Here is a 15,868-nt window from a genome sequence, read left to right as displayed (position 1 = left end):
TTCAGGAGACTGATTTTTTTAATATTTATTTAGTAAAACTCACTATACAAACAAAAAGTTATCACAACAGTGTAATAGGCAGGGTTGTAGTTTCTCCTTCCTTCAAGCTGCTTCTTTGCCTCAGTAAAAACACATATATACATTTACAACTATTTCCCTTTAAAGCACTGGGATTCATATATTAAAACATATCTGGTAAAATAAGCTTAAAATAATTTCACATTCCTTGGAAAAAGATTTGAGTAATTTACTCTTACCAGAGTGCCATTGCTGCACAGTATTCAAAAAAATGAACAACCACTAAAATATAGAGTAAAACATTTAAAAGTACATTTATTTCAAATGTGGGCAAAATATCAATATAAAAGAAAATAGAGTATAAGAAATAAAAATAAAGTACAAAACATTTTCATCTTCGACATCCATAATTTAATAGATAGCAAGCCCTTTCATTTTTACATCCAAATTACACTTTTGGCTGAAGTACCATAATTTATTTTAAAATGCTTAAAAACGGGCTAATCATGATACCTAAAATGGGCTCTTTTAAAATGGTAGTATAATACAAAACATAGTAAATTATGTTTCAGCATAATAAAATTACACATCCTAAAAAAGATGCAGTTTATTTTTGCTTTCCTGCTTTAAACCACTCATCATCCCTAGGAAAAAACAGCTGGAAAACAGCATCCACAGGAAGTTCTAGTTGCTTTGTACAATGGCTGAACAGCTAGATATAAGGCTCCAAGGATTCCGAAGCAGTAAGGCATTTTACTATCCATCAAGTAAATTTATATGTATGCTTGTTAAGAAAGAACAATTGTAAGAAATGACTGCAAAATACAACTTTTATAATGACACAGAGGCCTTACTGGTCCCCCCACTGCAATTATCAAACAGGGTCTATAATTTTCTTCAGTAAAAAATTATTTTCCTCATCTGAAGTAACTCCTGACAAGTATTTTCTTTAGTGACAAGTTTTTTTCCCTGTTGCCCAATATTTCACCCCTATTCCTTTATGACAACCCTGCCTCCCACCTCCCCTGAAGTATTTCCTATCAAAAAGTAATTCCATTTTGAATTTAAACTAGGGGTCTGGGTGTTAAACTACTCTCCTATCAAGTAAACATTATATATCCTAAAAAATTATAATTAATTTGTTCCTCATTTAAAAAACTTTTAGTAAACCACTCTTCCCTAAGCAGCAGAAAGTCTTCACACAAAAAGGATATGATTCATAATCCAGTGTTTGAGTAAGTACTCCAGTCAGGACAAACTCAGCATTGTGGACATCTGGAAATATCAAAAACATAAGTTTACACCCTACACAGACATTCTGCCTCCTTCTGCAGGTGTGTCAGGAGGGGCCACTATTGTCATTAGTATTAGTAGCATATTATCTTATCTTGTTTCAATTATTAAACTGTTCTATCTTAACCCATGATGTTTACTTTTTTTTTTCAATTCTCTTTCTCTCTAGTGTTGGGGGAGAGGGAGCCAGGGGATGTTACTTAGTTGCCTTCTGGGCTTAAAGCACAGAACAGGTAATTTTGCCTCATACAGGACTGAAGCCCCAGGTTCAATCCTACTCTTCCAGAGATTCACAGTGACCTGCCTATACAATAACTCCAATAAAAATACCTAACAAACAGCTGGGCTCGGATTTCTCCCTGGTTTGCAGGATAGTCCACATATTCCTCTATTATTATCTGAAAGCTTCAAGAATCTCCATACTCATATAATAATAACTGTAAAAAAGGAAAAAAACCCAACATAACAGCTATGCTATTGGAATTACAACGAAAGCTTCCACATACCTATGCCCCTTGCGAAATATTCTCGACATAAATGTAGGTCATTTTCACAGGAAATCAAGATTATCTCCGGCAAACTCTAAACAAAAGAAACTAATGGTAAGGTCAGAGTGACACAGGAAGGTATTGCCAGTAAATTTTAGAAAGCAACACTCAACACACCTTATTCTGCTTATGCTCCATGAGTTTCCGAAAAGAAGGCTGTTTAGATAATACTTTTCCTCCTGCGCACTCCACAATAGCTTTCATGGTGGAAAGGCTGGGACAAATTCCAGGCGTAATGTAAAAATATTTTCCCTAAAAAGAGGAAAAGAAGAACAAGAAAAAACATTATTTTGTTAACTGATTTGTGCAACACATGAAGTTTTATTGTCATGTGAATCCTCTCTTACACAACCACAGGGCAGGCTTTGTAAGCTGGGGTTGGCTATGAGGCTTATGGACACAGATTCATCAGCTGGTGAGTTGTCCTTAATTGCCTCTGATGTTTTCCCCTGGAGGGGCAAACCCACAGTTTTGATAAATTTGAAAGTATAGGTGTTCCCATTTCAATAACTGCAAAATAACAACCAGGAAACCTTCAAATGACCACTATGGTTCCAAAAAAAAAAACCCCAAACCAAAAGTAACTGCACATGGTAAGACACATAAGAACAACAATGCTCCTTTGTTCTTCAAGCACAGGGACATCTCAAGTGTTACAAAAGAACTTTTACCTTTCAACTAACAGCCAATTTATTACTTCCTGACAAAAATTATCCTACTGCTTTGCTCAGACTGCTACAGGTGATCAAATCATAAAGTAGATTATCTCTGCTTACCAGCTAGGAATAAAAAAAATAGAAAAAGCCTTACTATTACATTGCAAAACTGAGCAAAACATAGCATTCAAACTTAATAAAAGATGGAGATTCTTACTCATTACAGGTTGAAAAAATACCCTTTTTAGGTGGTTTGCCTCAATAAACAGTCTGAAATTCAGTTTGGCTGAAGGATCTCTAGCAGCTCAGATCTCCAGAGACCTCTCTGCACTGCAACGTAATTTTAACCAGGGGCATGAAAACATCTTGCACCATCCCAGCAAACAGCCTGGTGGAAAGTGGTGTCTCCAAGAATAATCAGACCAGAACTGCCTGAGACTGAAGTGCAAACTCACTCTCAGACTCCCATTTTCATGGGCAAGTGCTCTGACTACCAGGCTGGTGTAAAAAAGAAAAGAGAAAAGAAAGAAGGTTCCTTCCATAGGTGGCTTTTCACAAGTAATAGAGCAATGTTATAAATTTTGTAAGGGAACAAATACTGTTAATAAGTTGAGCATGTTTTGTTCACACCACCAGGATCCAGTCACTCCACTTATATCCACTCCAATGATGCTCAGGCAGGAAATAAACATAAAGTCAAAAGTAAAATTTACAACAAATGCTTCCTGTTATACACCAGTCTGTTTTACTGCCTTCAGATATAAAACCTGTGGTCCCAATGCTGAAACAACCAGGTTGAAAAACTCCAAGTAATTAAATGTCACGTTAAACTGCATACCTTGAACAGTGGAGCTACTTGTGCTCTCTTTAGAGACTCCTCTAAACTAAAGCAGAAAAGCACCTCAGCTTCAGCATCTCTGAGCACAAAATTCTGCTCATCTGAAAAAGAAATACTGAGGATGTAACACACAAAGCACAAACATTCATGTGACCCAGATGTGACTGTGGGGGTCAGGGTGGCTCTGAATGGAAAACATACTATAATTTTAACATGATTACAATACCCCCTTTTATTATGCACTTTATAACGATGACCCCCAGTTACCTGCAGAACTAAACTGTTTTATACTTGCATACCTAACAACAACCACTGTCCTATCAAGTCCCTTTTTCTAACTTTGGAGGAACCTGCAGCTTTTATTTGTTGAGTCTTTGCAAACAAAAGAGCAGAATAATTAAGTTCAAATTACTGTGACAACCTATGAGAGCCCAGAAATTTTCCCACTTCTTTCACTTGCCCTGTTATTCAGCCAATTTTTTCAGTTTTTATTAGGGATAGCATTTCAGTCTTTATCTTTCCATGAAAATCTATGTCAAACACATTTCTAAATCCAACTCAACTCAAAATCCCTAAGCTCAAAGAATAAAGAAAAAATGTATTTTTATATGGAGAACAAATTGGTCTTTCCAAGGGTAATTCTGATGACCTGCAAGAGATGGTGTTAATACTCCTCCAAAAGACAAAGGAAACTAGCAGGACAAGTTTTGTAAACAATTGCTACATTTTCCATCTTGTAGCAGGTACAAAACTGGAGGCAGCCCATCAACTCAATTTCAATAGACAAGTGAAGTACTTTAAGTACTAGATCAGAACAGTCATCCTAAATTCCCTGACTTTCTTCATCTTCTAAAATAGCTTTCAAATGAATTGATTTCTCAGTTCACTGATGCTGAGGTAAGCAAATTGCCTTCTTGAGATTTATAAAAATGTTTGCTGGTTTTATTAGCTAATTATCTATAGATTTAAGTCTTTATGATGGTTAAGTAGTGATGTTATATATTTTCTTCTTACAAACAAATTATATAAAAAGCACAAAACAGTCATAAACCAAATAATCAGCTTTTAAGAAAGCTAAATAATGCAACTACAGGTAAAAATCTACAAACTGGCTACATAAGAAAGAAATACAAGGTTTAACAACATCCAATATTTAATCATCCTAAAGAAAACCTTTTAAGTATGTTTTCTTTCATTTAAGGTAAAGAAACTGTATCAAATCCAATGAAAACTAAATGAAACAAAATGTTCTGTTGAAAGACAACTTGTTTAAAAAAAAAAAATCAAGCCACAGCTTTACCCAGCCATACTAACATAACCTTATAACTCAAGTGGAATACAAACTAGCTGCTGATATAATTATTTAAAAAGATTGCACAACATTCTTCAAGAGGTGTGAACAATGACAGACCTGCTGTAGAATTAAAATCTCTGCTTTTAAAAACTGAACTCTTTAGAAAACCAGTAAGAAACACTGAAGTTGAAACAGCGAAGTATATTTAAATACGTCAATGAACAGTAAGTTTACTGTAAGAATTGATACTAATTTAACTTACCAACAAATTTCTGGCATTTGAAACACTCTTCTAACCACTCTGGAGTTACTATGTGCTTGACTACAGAAATTGCTGTCAAGAACTTGACAGTTCGGGTCACTTTACTGGCAATTAGATGGGTACATTTCTGGGCAGAGTCTGCTACTTCACCTCCAAGGATATACAGTTTCTGAAAGTTGTACCAAACACAAATTAAAAGGAAAGAGTTGTAAAATAAAAGTTGAGGAAAAACATAAATAAAAAATCATAACATCACCATCAAATAAAACTAAGCTCCTAATGAAACAGTAAATATAGATTTCTGTGTTACAGTCATTGCTTTACTAAAGTTGATTAATTCTGACAGAATTTACAGCCACTGAAAATCCAGGTATTTCCAGACATAAATATCACCTGGCAAGACTGAAAGCTATTTCCTCCTTCTGCAGTTTTTTGATTTTGGGTTTTGCTTTTTTTAAGCAAGGAAAAAATTGTAAGTTACAAATGAAAATCTTTTTTAAGTGAAACATAGTATTGAATTGAAGTAAGCAGAGTATTTAATAAGTTTGCTCTTTTCTGTGGAAGGTATAATAAATGCTGTAGCTACAGCAAACTTCCATTTTGTTAGTCTTTTCTTTGAAAAGCATCTCATGCAAAACACATATTCTTTAAATACACTAGTTCCCCAATGTATTTTTGACAATACTGAGCAACTATTCCTTTTTCCTTGGTTTAAACTACCAAACCCAACCTAATACATCATAGTTGCTATCTTGTCAGTTAAGACAGTCATTATCTGAAGGGATTAAAAATAAAGCAAATCAGCTGGTGAGGCACATCAGATTACCATGGGTGTTAAGAGACAGAATGCTTCCCTTTTAAAAATTTTAAATATGAAAAAATATTTGGACAGCTTTAGTAACTATGCACCATGGAGTTCTGATTTTCTACGGCAAATATTTTGCACAAATAAATAGAAACCCCACCAATATCTTAAAGTATAAATATTTAACATACTAGGGTGATTCTGTTTTATCAGTCATTGGGAGTCCCCCAAGCAAGAAAGCCTAAGGGGTGTACTGGAAGCCCTGAGAGGTCTGTGGCAGCCCTGTGTACTCTCCTGCACTGATAATGATGAACACACAGGATAGACAGGGACAGTGCTTTAAGCTTTTCTTTACAGTGCTTGCTTTGATGGTTTGCATAAAGATGACACGCAAAAGTATTATTCAGTGACTCAACCTCTCCACTATTTATTTCCTTCAGGGCATGTATGAACAGTACACTTGCACCCTATAAATGGTAAAGGCTGCTATTCCTATGTTCACCTCAAACACTTATGAGTGCAGATCCTGCAAGATTTCCATTCTGACATGCAAGGAACCCTTTGGGCACACAGGTAAAAATACTGCCCTGCCCCTCCATCTCAAGAAGATGAGAGGTATCCAACTCCAAACCCTGCAAAATCTTGATGGCATCAGCACTGCCAGGTTTAGATTCAACTTCACAAGCCTTGAGGCTGAAGTTAATTTTTGATATTTGTGAGCCATAACAGATGTTACCAAAACAGATTCTCTATATAATTAACCTGGTACCAACATGACCAAAAGTGAGGAGCTGACACTGGAACTTCATGGGATACACTGAAAAATATTTTCTAACCCAAAATATTTCATATCAAACTTCAAATGTAAACACTGCAAGGGGAAAAAAAACTCCCAAGTCCAACTACTTTAAAGAAAGAAAAGTTTAAGTGTAATAAAGAAAGTATTAGATATTTTTGAGCACACCAAAGTGGTGCATATTTCTAAGAAATGTAGTGGACTCAAACTAGGCCTCACTTACTTCTCATTATCTGAATGCTGTATATTATTTAGAGTTAAATTTTGGGACAGCTTTATTAGGGAACCTCAGTAGGAACTTCTCTCACACCTGCCATAAGCTTTGTTATCAGCTTTCTTTGAAGCATTTGGCAATACAGATAGCAACTCCACTAGAATAAACTTGGGTCTTATCCACTTTGGTAATGAAGTTTGATGATTTAAAAACAAATGTATAAAGGGCTTTCTTGCTTTTTAAAGCAATCATACAGAAAGTAAAAGCAAGTAGCACATTAGTATGAAGTAGTTAACTAAAGCAGAACAAATAAAACTCATTTCACATAAAGTCATTTCACAAACTCTAACCTAGGCCCAATCAGTACAGGGTTTTATCCACTAGATGTATGCTAATCAAGTCTTAGCAAAAATTCAACATCAACAAAAAAGTTATCAAATGTTTCAACATAGTTCACAAGAGATAAGCCTGAAAGTTACCTTAATGTACTGTTGCACTTGCATAGGTTCAAATCCTGTGAAGAGCACCATTGGTGTCAGCTCGGGGGTGAGTTTTTTAGTAGGTGGTGGCAGGTCTTCAATCCTGCAAAATACAGGAAATACAGCACAATGTGATCTTTGGGCCCAAAGCTGTGTAATTACAATTTTGAAATCAAACAAGCACACTCCTGCAATTTTTACCAATGGAATGACCCAGATGAATGAGAATTAGGCAGGATTTTTTCTGAAATAAAAATCACCATGCTGAGAACAGGGCAAATTCTCCTGTTTCTGTTCTCTCCCACTTCTCTTACTACTTCACGCTCTAGTTATTGTTTTATTCCTGCCAGTTGAGTGGCTGGCAACATACAAAAAACACTGATCAGTTATTTCAATGAGTAGCCCACAGGCTGGAAGCAGCTGATGGCCAGCTGAAACTTCCAAGAAAAAGTCAATTAAGGACTATGGGCATTGACTTCTCTCTATTCTTACCTTGCTCTTTTGGAAGACGGCTGAAGACTGGATTCATTTTGCTTTGGTTTCAAAGGCAACCTCACTCCCTGAAATCAGACCATGTGCATGTTTATATCTGAATTGAGCAGGGAAACCAACTTCTACTGTGAAAGAGGAAAGCTGCACAACCATATTTTAGACTATATTAAAGACAATTAAACAAATGAAAATGACATGAACACATGGTGCACCTGCTGCTTACACAACCTGCCCCAGAGCAAAGCTGGGTGTTGACCAAAGCTTCTCCACAAACCCAAGTAACCATGTAAGTGTACACCACATAAAATACTGTGGGACTTTTTTTCTTTTAAATAACACAGACAAACATAAATGGAAAACCCAATGAATTAAATGAGAAGGAGACTGAAAAGCCTGCCCATTTGTTAAATACACGAAGACCACAATGTTCTTCCTGGTGCTAAATATCACGGAGTGGTAATATTCAAAAAAAACCCTGTTTTAAACTCATGTTCCCTAACTACATAAACAAAAGCAGGATAGACACTCCCACCTCCCCAGTACCAGATCAGCCTCTAGAGCATGTGCCCAGGGTAAAGATGTGCAGCTTTTAGGCTCTCCTTGGCCTGGGAAACTTGAAACCACAGCTCCCAGGTGAGGAGTGTGTGACATCTATTCCTTTTTAACCTTCAAATCGACACCTGATACTTAATTAGGAATGCTAAGGGTACAGGACCACAAAAGACAGGCACCATTGTTCCAGCCTTACTGTGAGGATGTTCCTCTGGGAGGAAGAGGCCACAGGGGTTTGTTCCCTGCTCTCAAGGACAGGCATTTTTATGCCAGACAACTGCTAGTATGAGCAGCTGGAAAGAACAGTGCACACATCCACTTTTTGACAGACATTTCAACCATGAAAATGCAAGAGGTAGGTGGCATCAACTCTGTCTGACAAGAGAGCTGTCCTCACAAGAGGACCCCAAATCCCAGGACAAATAGAAATGCCTACAGTGAAGGCAGTGAAGTACCTTGTCTGGCACTTCCACATGTCCAGCATTTTCTATTTCCAAACCATATTCTTCCTGAGCAGGCACCCTGAGGGCAGCTGGACAGGATTGTCACCAGAAGTCCCTTTCAATCTAAGTTACAACATTCCCACTTCACATGGACAAGAAGGGTCCTTATATAGTAAATACAGAATAGGAGGTACTAAATTAGGCATCTGACCCCTGAGGTGTCTCCATTGGTTACACAAGACAAGACATTGACCACTACATGGTCTGACTGACCCCCCCAAGGAAGGCATGTGTACAATTTTAAAATGAGCTCAACTGTACTGTGGATGCAAAGGGTGGTGGTTAATAAACTCAAATCAGAGTTAGTTAAAAGCTATTTTAAATACTAATAGTGCATACTGAATCTCCTCAAGGATTTTTTATCTTGAAACAGTAAAATGTATTCTTCTTCAGGAAAATATGAAGAACACAAATTTTTAAAAGCATTTAGTTTTTTAAAAATTAGTTTCCTATGGGGCCACAAAACAATTCCACAGGGGTCTGTAAGAAAAATGTTTTAAACTTATGGTCAGGAATACATTAGTGGCTGTTTATAAAGCTGAAAGGTATTAAAGCAACAAACAGTGAGCTGAATTTCCATTTAAAGCATTAGTACAAATTAAGTTACAAGAGTTACTAAGCACCTCTTTTCTGAAGAGTTTACAGAGTGACTGAGATACAAGTGATCCACCATACCAGAGGTGTGGCAAAATGTTTTTGTGCAATATAAAATGTTATCTGACAGCCACCTGCTGTACAAATGAACTGAAAGTTCACCAGCCTAAACTGGGATCTATCTACATGAAGGGACACTGGAAAAAGTCATCAAGTATAAATCTGAAATGGGAAAATTTACAATACAAAAGCTGAAGTAGTTTTCTACATATTCAGAACAAGCTGCAGTTTCCATCTCATCTCTTACACCCATCTCATGGTTTGCATGTTTCACAGATACCCTATGAGACAAAAATTAAATGTCTTGTATCTTTTTTAAGGTACAATTCTTTGTTCATGTCCACTACTTCAGGACACTTTTTTTAATGCACGGTATAAGCTTAAATTCTAAAATAAAGTAGTTCCACCATTAATTTACATTATCCATTTTTTTTTTTAATTTCATCAGTATTTTACAAAATTCTTACTGATTTCGGGTGTTCTCTCTTAAAAACCTTTATGTGGTCTCATTTTCACAGTGTTAGGTACTGATTCAAAAAATGCTAAGCCCTTTCTAGAGGTCTGATGTAGCAACTGAAGAGTGAAGCACTAGCCCAAGATGTCTCAACGGCAACTTTGTTTTGTACACCCACTGCCAATTTCTTAGTTCTGCAAAAGATTATTTCTCAGATTTCTCAAAATAAAATAGAGAGAACATTAGCAGAAAGTACCACCAGGAGCTTCAGTACAGGTCTGTGTAAGTCTCTGTGACATGTTGCTCACACCACATACACGTGTTCACACGTTAAAAACACTTGGAAGTGAATCTTATCAAAATAGCTCTATATATACAATAATTCAACATACCATTAGAAGTTCTGGTGACACTTTTAGTGGGACTCTCCAAGCATCTGTGGAACGGAGTAGAGAACAAAAATGAAACCATTGCCAAGTTATTTGTAACAGAGGACACACGCTCCTATCAATTGAACAGGCACTTATAAATGCTACAGAGCACAGGATTTTGTGACTGGAACTCTCACCCAGGAGGTTGAGCACTAGGTGCTGACTGGGAGAAAGTGGATCCTGGAGGTTGAACACCGTGTACCGGCTGTGCTGGATCTGCCGCAAGGCCTCGAAGTTTCCCAGCAGGATGTCACAGAGCCACTGCGCGTTCACACACGGGATCCTCCACTCCTTGGCTTTCTCGTACTTCAACCCGTTGGGCCTTAGTGTTCAGAGGTGAAGAGAAAGGATTGCATTGCAAGGGAATAGGTGAAACAGCAATTTCTAATAATAAACCTAAAATTTCTGTTATCTGCTCTAACTGTGACAGAGTAGATAGTCTGAAAAATACTTCTGTTCTGTGTGCTAGAGCAAGTCAACTAGAGGAGAATTTCTGCCCTAAATGGAATCAAGTTAGACCTGGATTTACATTTTCCCTCCTCTAACATTTAAAAAAAAAATACATATTTTACTTATAGTTGATGCAAGAGTCGGTATCCCTTATGAAATACTATAAAATAGCAAAATCAGAAATTACTTTTGCCTGTCTTCAGAAGGCCAAATTTATCAGATAATGTGCTGTAATTTAGTTCAATGAACAACATCACTAAGCTTATTGCTATCAAATTGCAGAATTGATTAAAATCAACACTCTTACAACGAGCTGTAGCCATCACCTCACATCCAGAAAAGCACTGCCTGGCACCAGGCTGCTGAGAAGGTGAGCAGTGTTGACAGAGCACTTACTCTTTGCAGATGAGAACTGTATTGCTGCGACACAGGTAGCCCGTGTACTTGGCACCTGCTAGGTAGGCCATCAGCTTGAGGTCATCTCTGTCACTGTCAACAAACCCCGTCACACAGATTATCTGCAGACAGAAAGAGACAGTTATAAACACCTGAACATGGACAGTACTTGCAGAACACTCCCGTGGAAAAGATTTTTCCATTACTAACATTTTTACATTACAGTGAAATACAGAGTATCATAAGTGTGGCATATAAGCATATACTGTATACAAACAGTACAATTTAAAAGTGATTTGTTTACACTGAAAAATTTCAGGTTTCTAGCACCAGTACTGACTCAGGAAGAATAATTTCCATTCTTCTGGTCATCTTTTTCTCATTTACAGAGGCTGTAGTTTTATTAGGAAAGAGCTCAGAGCTAATTTGCTTCTCACATGTCTCATCTCTTCCTTCTGCTGCTGTTTATATTCAGGCAGAGAAATGCTTACCCTTACTTGCTCTACTCTACTTTTTAAAATCTCTTGAAAGCTGTGCTTTATTCTGCCATGAAGCCAAATAAACTGTGCCAGCTGATCATAGGTGGTGAACTATAATTCCACATCTTCCATTATTTTTAATCTTGCCAGGTTTTCATTTTCACCATTCTCTCCTTTTCTTTAGGAAAAGGCGACAGTAATTTTGTTTAAATTATGTTTATTACATTACATATTACATTTACTACTAACCACTGTGTTCACATGCATGTTGTTATATTCTGATTTTCCCAAATCTGTACTTCTTTTTATGTCTTTCTGAACAGGCCACCATCCTGTATGTCTGCATCAGTATGAAGAAATCCAGTGCCAAGACAAATTTTGGACACCTTGTTTTATACAGGACAGTGCATTTTAAGATGCATCTGAATGAACTAAAGTTTTTCAACCCCACAAAATTCCACTTCCCCAGTCTCCTCATTGCACAGGCTACTGGAAGTGTGGCTTCCTATTCTCTGATTACCAGCACGGGCTTCCTTTTTTGATATTTGCTAAGCATTGACCCAGAAAAACAAAAACCCTCAAAAAAACGCTCTCAGAATACTGGGTTATGGTAGAGGTAGCACATACTGTTAGATGTGCTGTTAGTAAAAAGCTATGCAGCTTGGATTCCTGCCATCTTGCTATGTGTCACTCATGCAATCTTTGCCCCTTGGTGTCTGAGAGTAACTCACAAAGGCAGGTGTTTCCCCTCACCACTCTGAGCTCAATGAGACTTGCAAAGCACTCAAACCACCTGGCAGCACAAACCACATTAACACAGCACCCAGACACTAACAGAAGCTTTTCTTCCAAGGCAAAAGAAATGTGTATTTTGCTTTGAGTGAGCACTTTCTAGCTCTGTTTTAACACTGCTCATGTAACGAAGCAGGCAATGAAGGAAGCATTCTTTAGAAGTGAGCTTTTCCTTCTTACATGTTGAGAGCATGGCTTTCCTCCCGGTGGAAATGCCACTGGGAAATGAAGGGCTCGATGAGGTGGGACCATCTTTTTCTTCTTCAAGATTGCGTTCAGCCAATGTGCTGTAATACATCTCTTCCTTTCCCTTAAAGCCTGGGAACACACAAACAGCTTTTAACACCCAAAAGACACATTCATTTTACTTTACACTTTTTTATAACTCAAAGCTTTGATTTTCATTGTTTGTTTTTCTCTACTTTTTCAGGATCCTCCTTCTCAGAGAGTCTTTTTTAGTGGAATAAGTCTGCTACATGCACTACGAAAGTTTGCACACCAAAACCCACAAATCATAAAAAAGCACATAAAGAAAAACTTTTAACTTTGTACTTGCAATCTAAGCATGAAGCACACAGAGAATTTTATTACTTTCCAGCAATAAAATGAAAGCATGCTCCAATACAGGCTACCAGTTTGCTTACCTGAGCATACATGTTACTGACTTGGCTTTCACAGAGAAGGTGAGTACATCTGCTTGTCAGAGTAGGGTCCACTGTCCCACCATGTGCTTGGATGATCTGGCAAGAGAGCAAACCCAGAGCTTCTAATGTATAACAATTTTTAAATTACCTTAAGAAACAAAAAGTCTGAAATCAAAGTCTACTCTTTAGGACACTGCCACCATTAGCACCATTTCACTGAAGAGTTACCCCCCAAAACCAGGTTTGTTATCTAGCTTAAGAACATTCTTGGAAACAAAAAACAAAATTAAATATGCAGCTTTTCTCTGAACAAAAAGTCTATTTTTTAGAATAAATGGAGAAAAAAAAGCAAAATAAAGATATATAAACAAAAAAAATTCTCACTTTTTTATTTTTTTGCAGTATAACTATTAAACAATTTTTCATGAACTATTCAATTCTATCTTAGCAATAAACACAAGTGCTGTTAGAAATGTCAACAGCTTACTTGATTATGCAAAATTGTAGGGAAAATTCAACTATAAAATCCATCAGAAGTTTCTGAAGAACATCAAAGTCCTCTTATTTAGGAAAGGATACAATCAGATTTTTCTGAAAAATAGAAGTTGGCAAAAAAATAGAAACACTCTATTCTTCCATCGTATTCACTCAGGTGGATACCTCACAGGCTAAGAAATGCCAAAATTATATGCAAAAAAGAGTCTTTTTATACAATGAAGTTAAAGACAGATAGTGATGCTATATTACATTTGCTGTATTACAGCTGATTAAAAGCATAAATAACTGGGAAATAATTAAGGCTGAAACTTATTTAACTCATGTTCTGACTGAAGACTTAATTTAACCAGGCTGCACACCTAAAGCACTTTTATTACTTTTTCTGGTCAGCAGCAGTTGAAAAATGGATTTTAGGTTGTAACAGAAGAATTACACCAAAGGGTGCCTTAAGAAAAGTGAACAGTGCTGACATACTTCCAGTGATTTCTTTTCAAATTTAGGCACTATGACATTATGTTATAGTTTTTTAAAAATACAGTAGAATCTTACCCGTTTCCAGGTCGCTAACAGCTGTTTGTCAGACATCTGTTCTGGGTAATCAGCAATTGCAAAGACACAGCCCAGTAGGAAATACTCTTCTGGAACTGGAATAGTTTGGCACATAAAAGAACAAACAATTAAATACTTACAAGTCTGAGGAGTTAATCTCAGAACATATTCGCTACACTAAGCTTTTCCTATTACCAGGTTATAAACTTCATTCAATTTTAAAGTGCACTTCCTTGAAAAAAGTAGGATACAACATTTCAAAGCTGAAAGCCTTAAAGGCACAGTTCAGTCCAGGGATTGATTTTGTTCTGGGTGGTTTTTTCCCTGGATGAAGGGAGGCTAAAGGGGCAGAAGGAAGGGTCACTAAAAGGAAAACATAAGACAACTTCCTCTTTTACAAAGATTAGCTATGAATAGCCAAAACAATAAAAAATATTTCAGTTCTACTAGCATGGACAGAACTCAAAGCAATGTGTGACAACTTTCTGATACTGAATCTTCATTATTTACTAGTATTTGCAAAATTTTACCTGTCTTTCCAGTTCTTATTCTGCTGGAAAGCTCCCCCCCTTCCCCTCTTCCAAATGAAAATAAAAACAAAAACCAATGACAGTGTGCACAGACTAACACTGTACTGATAGTGCAATTTATGTACTTGTGTATGTATTTGAAAAGAGAACGTTCTCAGCACTCTCATGCTTTTCAGATTGCCGGATCATCCTTAGTTATTATTTAAGTATTAAAAATTAGTAAAACCAATTCTGAGCCATGAATGGCATTTCTTACAATCCCATCCTGCAAACACAGCACTACTTTTTCGACATTCTAGCCCACATCATGTCATTCACCACTTTTTTCCAGGATCAGAAGGCAATAATTACTAACTCTCCACTGCTGGATCGTGCCCAAAAAGCGGTTGCTGCTGCAGTTGTTGCTGTTGCTGCTGGTGGTGTTGTGGCTGCTGGGCTGGAAGCTGATGCTGTAGTGCCTGAGGTGTCTGAGTCAAGTGCTGTGTAGCCTGGTTCTGCATCTGCTGTTGCTGATGCTGTTGGTGCAGTCGCTGTAAGTGCTGCTGCTGCAGTTGCTGCTGCTGATGTTGCAGCTGTTGCTGTTGCAGCTGCTGCTGCTGCAGGTTCTGCTGCTGCAGCTGTTGCAGCTGTTGCTGCTGCTGCTGCAGCTGTTGCAGCTGCTGCTGCAGCACATGCTGCTGCTGGAACTGGAGCTGCTGCGGAGGGCGGTGCAGCTGCTGCTGCGCGTGGAGCGGCTGCTGCGGGAACTGGAGCTGCTGCTGGGAGAACTGGTGCTGCTGATGGACTTGCTGCTGCTGGGGAAACTGGTGAGGCTGCTGCTGCTGGAAAGGCTGCTGGGGGATCTGGGGTTGCTGCTGCTGCTGCTGCTGCTGCTGCTGGAGCTGCATGAGTTGTTGAGGTTGAAGGTGTAAAAGAGGATGGTGCTGTTGCTGCTGTGCTTGATGTGACTGCTGCAATAAATGTGTCTCTGGTGTTAGTTTCACTTGACTAAACAGCACCACATTTGGATGTCCCTGTTGGCTATGATTTACTTGTTGGTCTAAACTTTTTGTAGGTGCTGAAAGTGATTGTAATATCTAGAAAAACAAAGATTAGTTTTGTGACCTTTTGGTTGTCATTCAGTTTTAAAACTATTTAAAGAACTACTGGGAAAATACAATTCCTAAAAGAAATGAACCCTGTGCTTAAATACCTTGTGAACTAAACACAAATCTTTAACTGCTAATAGCAAAATTAAAAGA

General features: G+C 37.6%; 1 protein-coding gene across 4 annotated transcripts in view; it reads right to left on the bottom strand.

Annotated features, from left to right (window-relative positions):
- Positions 1-309: 309 nt before the first annotated feature.
- PAXIP1 (PAX interacting protein 1) overlaps positions 310-15,868 on the bottom strand; it is a 32,892-nt gene continuing 17,333 nt past the window's right edge. The window contains exons 7-21 of one of the 4 annotated variants that reach the window (XM_051812886.1): positions 14,983-15,577; positions 14,098-14,192; positions 13,051-13,146; positions 12,587-12,724; positions 11,136-11,257; positions 10,427-10,611; positions 10,251-10,294; positions 7,696-7,763; positions 7,204-7,306; positions 4,910-5,078; positions 3,354-3,454; positions 1,977-2,111; positions 1,818-1,893; positions 1,234-1,293; positions 310-798 (exon numbers count right to left, since the gene is read on the bottom strand). In XM_051812886.1, the coding sequence (XP_051668846.1) occupies positions 782-798; positions 1,234-1,293; positions 1,818-1,893; positions 1,977-2,111; positions 3,354-3,454; positions 4,910-5,078; positions 7,204-7,306; positions 7,696-7,763; positions 10,251-10,294; positions 10,427-10,611; positions 11,136-11,257; positions 12,587-12,724; positions 13,051-13,146; positions 14,098-14,192; positions 14,983-15,577 (2,004 nt within the window). In that variant the 3' untranslated portion in view covers positions 310-781. Of the gene's footprint in view, positions 799-1,233; positions 1,294-1,817; positions 1,894-1,976; positions 2,112-2,732; positions 3,014-3,353; positions 3,455-4,909; positions 5,079-7,203; positions 7,307-7,695; positions 7,764-10,250; positions 10,295-10,426; positions 10,612-11,135; positions 11,258-12,586; positions 12,725-13,050; positions 13,147-14,097; positions 14,193-14,982; positions 15,704-15,868 lie in introns of those variants that run through there. The other 3 variants (XM_051812887.1, XM_051812885.1, XR_007908642.1) reach the window with 3 other exon arrangements.

The sequence above is a fragment of the Manacus candei genome, unplaced genomic scaffold (assembly GCF_025592945.1).
Source record: "Manacus candei isolate 608988 ecotype Guabito, Panama unplaced genomic scaffold, ASM2559294v1 h1tg000089l, whole genome shotgun sequence".
NCBI classification, from domain to species: domain Eukaryota; kingdom Metazoa; phylum Chordata; class Aves; order Passeriformes; family Pipridae; genus Manacus; species Manacus candei.
This window is presented reverse-complemented; position numbering and strand designations above follow the sequence as displayed.